This window comes from Trichoderma aggressivum, assembly GCF_033847375.1.
Source record: "Trichoderma aggressivum f. europaeum strain CBS 100526 chromosome Unknown scaffold_037, whole genome shotgun sequence".
In the NCBI taxonomy this organism is placed as follows: domain Eukaryota; kingdom Fungi; phylum Ascomycota; class Sordariomycetes; order Hypocreales; family Hypocreaceae; genus Trichoderma; species Trichoderma aggressivum.
Window position 1 is genome coordinate 141416 of NW_026946403.1, and position 8732 is coordinate 150147.

Below are 8732 nucleotides of genomic sequence, written 5' to 3' on the forward strand. Positions count from 1 at the left end.
TGCCTCACGCAACGTGCAACAAACATTAGACTCGGAGCTGCAGATGCATCTGATTCCTTCAATCGGCCATTGGCTCCCGCAAGTCGCCTGCGCTACCCCAGCTTTGCCCAGCTCCTCGGCATTCCCGCCAACCGTCTCCCGGAATCAGTTACACCAACTAAACACCCCGTATTGGCCGCTTGGCGGAATCCATGGCGGAGAGCGAGCATGACGACCTCCAGCAGCAGCCGGGCTTACAGTGCAGCGAAAGGGGCCCCCACACTGCAGGTTGATTTGATGACTGCATGCGTCGACGGCAAGGCGTTTAGGGGTTTTCAACGGCCGGGGCGAATAGTGCCGTCTGGACTCCGTGTGTGCACGAATATATAAGCTGCCGGATTCGGCCTCTGCCAGCGCGAAGGACCGATTCGGGAGTTTGTCTCTGCGAGCTGCTGTACAGAGATAAAGAGAAGCAGACGCAATCAATCAATCATTCGCCGTTTTTTCTTGATCTTCGTCACCGATAAGGAAGTGCAGAGACGAATAAGAAAGAATCTCCAAAGAGAAGAGAACCGCAACGATGATGCCCTCTTCAGACCCCCTCGCCGGCCTCAACGTCTCCATCAGCCAGGCCAGCACGACGCCGCCCACCATCGTCGCCACGGTCAAGAACAACAACCCGCACCTCGTCACCATTGCGCCCTACCAGTCGCCCTTTGACGGGCTCATCCTCGAGCTGGGCAACCTGTCCATCGTCCCCGGCGGCGCGGCGTCCGACGGCAACGACAGCGACAACAGCAGCAGCACCGCCTCCTCCAACAAGCCGCTCAGCTACCCGACCATCGCCCTCAAGCGCGCCTGGCCGCCCCCCAGCGACAGCCTCGTGACGCTGGGCCCGGGCGAGAGCCGCACCGCCGAGATCGTCCTCGGCCACCCGGTGCCGGTGCGCCAGCTGGGCAGCTCGGCCACCGTCAAGCTGAGCGGCCGCTGGATGTCGGTGTGGAAGCGGCCCAAGGAGGAGATTGGCGATGCTGACTGGGACGACGTGTCCAACCCGGACGAGTTCTCGGGCGTGTACGAGAGCAACAGCCTGGAGATTTTGATTGCGTGATTGTCATTTGGCGACATTGGACATTTGTTTGTATGCATTGCGCTTGTTTTAGGATGGCGAAACGGCGTTTCTCTCTCTCTGCTTTGCATTGCTTTGCATTTTCATCTTGTTGATTTGGGGGAGAGGCATTGAATATTCTATCGGTGAATCGATAAGGTGGTTGATGGGATCCGGTCATTTACACAGAAGGGACAGAGTCGGGATGCAGGCATAGCACGTGACTCGCCTTTAACCTTTTTTTCCCGGTTGTTTGATTTTCACTACCTCTGTGATGAGGCTCTTCTCTATACGGCAAACAATTCGTTAGTTGAGCAAAGTTCAATCGAATATATTAACTATATCTCATATTTACAACTTTATTCATTCATGACTGTTATATAATATCGGCGTTCTCAATTTACAATTCCCTCCAATGTCAAGCCCGAAAGCCGTTCTTTCAGCGGCAAGACTCGACCACTTTCACCTCAAAGCGTCTCCGTCTCTCATAAGAGCCTTTTCATCAACGACAAGAACAACATCACCACCTATACGATGCCTCCGCCAATATTCCACCACATCTCAATCGCAATCTCACTCCCGTCCCGCTAAGGAATCACGCAAAATCCCCATCTTCATCACCACGGCCATCCTCGGCACCGCCATCTACTACTTCTCCTCGCCCTCGAAACCAACTCTTCTCAACTCAGAAACCTTCATCCCCTACACGATAACCTCCCGAGAGGCCATTTCTCCAACCTCATTCATCTTCACAATCTCGCCCCATACACCAAATCCTTCTCTCCCGTATCTCACGCCCTCTACACCCTCGTGGCGCCACCCCCTCTGGTCCGTCGAGTTCAAGCAGCCCCAAGTCCAAATCGCTCGCCATTACACGCCTCTGCCTCCCCAAATCTCCGAGGACCCGGCTGATGGATCTCTGCGCTTCTACGTGCGCGCCGTAGGAGGCGGCGAAATGTCGACTTACCTCAGCCGCCTCGGCGTCGGCCACGATGTCTGGCTGAGAGGACCGCACGTAGGCTTTGATGTCACGGCGAGGCTCGGCGCCATGAACAACATCGTCTTCCTCGCCGGCGGCACAGGCGTCGTCCCAGCTATGCAAGTCGCCAAGGCAGTGCTGGAGAAGAACCCGGAGGCTCAAGTAAATCTCCTCTGGGCGATACGCAAGAGGGAGGAGCTGCAGCGCGTCAGTAGCCCGGTGCGACGGCCCTCGTGGTGGCAGTTTTGGCTTGCGAATAGCACTAAGCCGGTGGAATTGAATTCCCAGCTGCAGGAGCCCAGTCCCATAGCGCAGCAGCTGAAGGTTATGAAGACGACGTATGGCCAACGATTGCGGATACAAGTTGCCATTGACGAGGAGCAGACGCAGTTCCGTGCGGCTGACCTTCAGAACGCCGTCTCAGGGGCACAAGACCGGCATCTCTTAGCCAGCCGTTCCATTATAGGCCCCGGATGCCGTCTACACGACTCAGCATTGTTGGAATTGACGTCCGAGTTTGAGACTCCTGCCGGATCAAACGATTGTAAATGCGGGCATGGAGCTGGAAAGAACCTCTTCATGATTTCGGGCCCGGATGGCTTCATTGCCCACTATGCTGGGCCCAAGAGATGGCTAGGCGGCCAGCAGGTTCAAGGATCGGTGGGTGGCGTAGCAGCTCAACTTCAGACAAGATACCCAAGGTTGGCGGACGACTGGCTCGTCCTGAAGCTCTAGCTCTAGCCAAGTGTACACGTAGAATAAAACAAAGCAAAATCAATAAGTGCATACATTCACCAACATAAGCACCTAATTAACAGGTCGTTAAGCGGTGCCTTTTTGTAGGGGAATGCCTACATGTATTCAGCCAGCACCTGTTACTTCATAAATAACAGCAGTTACTATAAAAAATTAGACATAGTAGCAGTTACCAAAGAAATGTGGATATGGTGGCGGCTACTAAAGAGAGATAGATATAATAGCAGATATTCAAAGAATAAGTGTATGATTCAACGCGTTAGTGTTTGTAATATTCTCCGTCTTAGTTTTTCTATCCTCCACTTACGAGGTGTACATGGAAAATAGAACAAAGTAAAAACTTACAACAGCCAGAGAATCCTCAAAATATTAGACCTGTTAAAACATCACCAATTATCGAATCCTTCTGTTTCCTCTAGGTGTTGTAATAACAACAAACAATAGCATCCTCTATTTGCACATTGCATATATATATGCAACACATGACAAAATCGCTAACTCGCCAATACGCCCCCGATTCCGCAACCCCCTATACACCTGCAAAACTATAGCTCAAATCACCTATTCTGCACCTTTCTATATGACGGTGGCTTCATCGTCCTGCTTATTAGCTTTCCTGCATACGGCGGGATTAGAGAGATAGATCCAATGGCCAAAACACGCCAGACGAATCCCCTATTGAGAAAGAAAAGATAGATTAGCCTTCAGTCCAAAAGGCGGCAACGACCACGAATGGATGAAAGAGGGGGAATAAAGGCTCACCAAGTAATTAAAAATGCAAGGTCAAAGTAGTCGCCCAGGAAAGGCATCGATCCAATGTAAAAGATAAACGTCCCCACAATGCTTATAATCATCAGAGGATGCCACGTCGTGATTTCAATCGCCACCATGAGAAGCTCGTTGAGCACCAGCACCGTGTAACTGACTGACACCATTCTCTTGCTGTCTACCTCGGTCAGGATCTGCGAAAGGCCCTGGATCATGCCGCCCTGGTAGATGGACACTAGGACCCAGACGAAGAATGTGCGGTAGGACAGGGACCGGCCAGAGGTGAGTTCCTTGTAGAGCTCGGGGTAGAGGTTTGCCAGGTCTTCGTCTACGTCCTTGTCCAGTACCAGAGATAGGACGGGTGCCGCGGTGTAGACGGTGGCATAACCAACCATGAGCCAGTTCTGTGCCACATGTTAGTAAAAGAACAACAGATGGTTTTGCAACATCATGCTGCACGTACCTTGTACAAGCCTTCAGGCTCAAACTTGAGAGCTATACTATACATAGTTTGACAGACGGCGATGATGAGTCCACGATGAATGACAAACTGAGCCAGCTTCGCGCTGCGCTTGTAGCTGTTCCGCCCATGCCACACCAGCAACTTGACCAAGTGACAAAACTGCTCAATTGAAAAGTCTGCTGCCAGACTGGCCTGGCGACCCTCCTTGCCGACGATGCCGACTCCCACATCGGCGGCCTGAATCATGGAAACGTCGTTGCCACCATCACCGATACAGCATACTCGCTTCTTGGTATATTCACGAATGAGTTTTGCAACCTCGGCCTTTTGCGTCGGCGAGCAACGACAAGCCACCACAGTAGGCAAGAGAACAGCAATGGAAATAAATTCGATGCGGAAGTGCGTCAAAAAGAGCGCCAGGCTCTCTCCGTCAATCAGCAGGCAGGCGTCGGTCTTGCTCCGCAGGAAATCCAGATGCTCCTGGGCATTGTCCTTCCTGTTGAGCTTTGCGACAGTGTAAATGTACTGGCCTCGCGCAACCAGCTTGGAGCTGATGGCAACACATCTTGCCGTCTCAACCTTGTCGCCCGTCAGCATCCAAATCTTGATACCGGCATTTCGCAGCAGTTCCAGCGAGGGCTTGACGTCTTTCTGAAGCTTATCCTCCACGCCCGTCACGCCCAGCAGCTCCAGGTCGCTCTCGAGGTAGCGTGAGACAATCCGCTGCATCCCAGCATCTCGTCCCGTGATGGAAAGCGAGGCCTCATGGTATTGAGAGGCAAACTCTTGATACTGTTGATGAGAAAGCTTCTTCCGTCCGACGACAAGAGTTCGCAGTCCCTCACGCGCCATGTTGGCCGTCTCCTCATCGAGCCAGTCGTTTGCCGCCACGATCGAACTCATGACAGTGTCTGCACCCTTTTGGTAGAACCAGATTTCGCCGTTGCCGAGAGCAGGGTTGGCGTGCATGTTGTCGAGAAATTGGACCACGATTCCCATGCGTTTGCCTTCTGATGTAAATGGAAAGACGTCAAGGATCCGTACTTTGACGACCGGCTTTCCAGTTTCAGTGGATTCCAACACCATTCCTTTGCGGTCACGGTACGATAACTTCAGTCCCACGGATTCAGTCCACCTCACAATGGCAATCTCATCTGGGGAAGATGCTTGGTACGAGGTTACCTCCTTGCCGTCTTCAATTTCTGATGTTGGCGTCACGTTGTGGCAGAGCGCAAGAGCAAGCACAACATCTCGCACACGGGACCCGATTTCTCGTCGTGTGCGAGTGGCTCCTATATTGACGGTATTGGACATGGCTGAGGAAGGAGTAATGAGTGTGCCGTGAGACGAAGGATCAGTGGTGGGCTGGACATAAAAGGCCTGGCGGACATAGGAGGTGACTTCATCCATAGCTTCATTGGCGTATGAAACGGTTCCGACGTGAATCTTCTTCATTTCCATGTCATTCTGGGTCAATGTGCCAGTTTTGTCGCTCAGCAAGTACTCGATCCGTCCTAGATCCTCTGGAATGGTGCTTGTACGCACAACCGCCCCTGGAATACCTGGGTCTCGTTGGATGAATCGTGAAAAGGCGCTCTTGCCCATATCTAGGTTTACTCGAAGGCTGATTGGCACAATGGTCGAAAACAAGACAAGGAATCGCATGATCTTGATGTACCAGGCGTTTTCGCCACTCTTTTCGAAGCCTTCAAGGGCGACGAGTATGATGGATAGGGCCAGCGTGAGAGCACAGAGGATCTTGGTCAGGGAGTTGATCTCGTATTCCAAGAGGCCGGTTTTTGAGCGAGACGGAGAGGTGGAAAGCGCGGATCGGGTCTGCGGGCCGGTGTACAGTATGACTGCAAAGGTAGTGCCCTGAGAGGCAATGACAGTATTGGCCCAAGCGGTGTTATCGATGGACAAGGCAGCTGATCTGGAATCGTTGCTCATTTCGCCGTCCGACATGGCTTGCTGGCTGGTTGCCGCCTGTCTAGTAGGCATCAACTCGACCGTTCCAACAAACTCGTTGACTTTCTTGTCCGGCTTGCCGGCTGTGATACGAAGGCGGACAAATTCTTCCAGAGCAATACTCTGAGTGAGAGGAGACGCCAACCTCAGTTTCCAATCCGTCTCTCCGTCCAACTGGTCTGTCCGGATGAATGTTTCCCCAGAAGGGCCGCTGCTCGCTTCGTGGTCTTGGGATGCTGGTGCCTCGGGCGCTTTGCCTTTGGCACTGGAGCTGGACTCCCCTTCTTCGAATGCGAGTAGCGTCTCCTCTTCCTCCTCTTCGACGGGCTCAGCAGATGAGTCGACCGTAGTTCCCTCCGTTGAGTGACATTGCAGAATCACGACATCTGCTGGCACTCTCTGGCCTTTGGTTAGCTTGAGAACGTCACCCACGCGCAAATCCTTTGACTTTCGGCTGATTTCCTGAACAACTGAAGTGGCTTGTTCCCCATCCTCTTGGATATCGGTAAGGTCATGGCGCCCGGCTTGCGCCTTTCGGCCTTTGCGCCCAACCGTCTCTGATTTTAGTGGCTTGCGCGGTCTTGAACTCTTTGCGTAATTCCCGGGTTCCGTAAACTGCAGTACATGGTATTCTTCCGAATTTGCTTCATTGTCCCTTCGTCGTCTATCGATATCGTCGTACGCCTCCTTTCCCATGGTAATGCAAAGAACAAAGGCTAGCGGAGCAATGTACGTAGACAGATAACCAATTCGGAGGGCTGGTATCACTTGGGATAGCGCAACCAGCAAAAAGTACATGTTGAAGAAGAATGAGAACTCGTTGTATAGCGTTATCGGCAGGAAGGTGATTGCCGTGTACTTGGCATTGGAGACGATATTGGTCGGGAATCGAGACGCTTGGATGGAGCCCACGGCGACCATTCGAGAAGACGATGGGTCATCATCCTCGGCCTGCTCTTCTGCTTCCCTGCCATCGGGCTTCTTTGTCGAAAAGAAGCTGAGTAGTCGTATGCCGGAGCCTAGACGTCCGGACGTAGGTGGTTTTCGGCTCTGCGAGCCCTGATCGCCCAGTAAGGGCGCATTATCCTCTCCATTTCCACCTCCTTCTTCAGACCAATGGAGCCTAGAGTTGTGCTCGTCATGGTCTTCTATAAAGTCTTGTTCTTGCTCGTGTGAGTCTTGACGATTCCGACCGAGGTCTCCATATCCACTATCTCGCTTTGTGCGCCGCAGCCCACCCATACGCAAGTTCCTTAGAGCTATTCTGGAAGCCCTCTGTTCTTCTACCGGACGGTTCTGCTGCACCTCACGTGCCGGCTCTGTTGAAATGGGGTCGAGCTCTTGGATGTCAAGATCGAGATCGGAGTCGGAATCGTTTGACGGAGACTCGGGCGGCTGGTATGAGGGTGAAGGAGGCATCCCGCATCAAGCTGATTCCGGGCCTCGGCGATGAGTTGCGTTTTGAGAGAGCTGCCACCGCGGCCGGGTGCTCATGCTGCGTGCCTGAGCAGGGGGGAGGGGAGAAAAAGGCAGATCGGAGTGGATTACAGCGGTAGACGGAGAAATGCGGTGGGCAGCATTATTCGGTCGGTTGGATGGATAGAGGCGGTGCTCGCCCAAAAGGGTCTTATAAGTGTATCGATGGCCGGTGCACTCTCAGAGGAATATGCGATTGTCCATGTGCGATTCTGCTGTTAAAAACAAAGAGTTGCTGAAGCTATCGTGTCGTTGTTTGTATCGGACCAAACAGAAGGGATACGTAAGGCCTCGCGCGCTAAGAGCCCCGGAGCCAGGGGATTTCGTCAGAGCCTGGGTGGGGCGCCTACGCAGCGCCACACGTGCGCTAACAGACGGACATTCGCAGAGGCTTTGCGATTCATTGATGCGTACCTTGACATAAGTTGATGTTTTATGTTGAGTATTATCTGGATGTAATTATACCTACGATTGGCACAGTTTATGTTGGTTTGATTAAGGTATGTAATACAACACTATCTATCGTAGTAGCTGCATTGAGTTGCTATCTATGCATGGATAACAGTTCCAATGCCGTATCGCACGTCATCTATCTAGAAGCCGAAGCCGCCATCACATGTCTGTGTCCAGCTTTAGGCATCCGGGAGCAACGCTCGGATCGGATGGGAATAAAATACATGTACAGATAACACGATTAACTCCGCGTTGAATTCCGTCATTGTGTGTACAACTTTTAATACGAGCCACGGTAGAAGCAGCTCATTCAAGGTAGCTTCAATGCGAGATTTCGAGTCTTTTGGTCGACCAGCTTCATATCCTGTCATCTGTCTCTGGTGTTGCTACACCTAGCTTCTCATACCTGGCTGTAAGAACCACCCGTGACTTACTTGGAGTGGCAAAGAGCTGGCCAAATAGAAACAAAGAAAACCCAACTGCACATCTTGATTACGGCGTACGTGTCATTTCCAGGTAGCATCTGCAGCCGAGCCGACGCAGGCCTTGTTTGGGCCATGCCGCTGATTCCCCCGCCAGAGCTACTGTGTAATACATGCACACTTACACACGACGTAGCAGCGCCATCATGCAGGCAGTTTGCGATAACAGCACCGAATGGACAGAATCACCACATGTCAGTCGGCTGCCAATGAGACCTTCCTGATGAGGGCCATCTCATCTCGAGCTACTGCGGGGATCGATCCCGTGGCACAGGGATGTTGTATAGTGAGTGCAGGTTA

General features: G+C 52.4%; 3 protein-coding genes across 3 annotated transcripts; 2 read left to right on the top strand and 1 right to left on the bottom strand.

The window, feature by feature from the left end:
- Positions 1 to 559: 559 nt before the first annotated feature.
- Positions 560 to 1090, top strand: Triagg1_7962 (uncharacterized protein; the record flags this gene model as incomplete). The annotated part of the gene is made up of 1 exon (XM_062902755.1): positions 560 to 1090. One exon carries the CDS (start codon positions 560 to 562, stop codon positions 1088 to 1090), a length of 531 nt encoding a protein of 176 aa, XP_062753042.1.
- A 412-nt stretch (positions 1091 to 1502) lies between these two features.
- Triagg1_7963 (uncharacterized protein) lies at positions 1503 to 2801 on the top strand (the record flags this gene model as incomplete). The annotated part of the gene is made up of 1 exon (XM_062902756.1): positions 1503 to 2801. One exon carries the CDS (start codon positions 1503 to 1505, stop codon positions 2799 to 2801), a length of 1299 nt encoding a protein of 432 aa, XP_062753043.1.
- A 779-nt stretch (positions 2802 to 3580) lies between these two features.
- On the bottom strand, positions 3581 to 7440 carry Triagg1_7964 (uncharacterized protein; the record flags this gene model as incomplete). The annotated part of the gene is made up of 2 exons (XM_062902757.1): positions 3581 to 3994; positions 4054 to 7440. The coding sequence occupies 2 exons, from the start codon at positions 7438 to 7440 to the stop codon at positions 3581 to 3583; spliced, it is 3801 nt and encodes a 1266-aa protein (XP_062753044.1).
- Positions 7441 to 8732: the final 1292 nt, after the last annotated feature.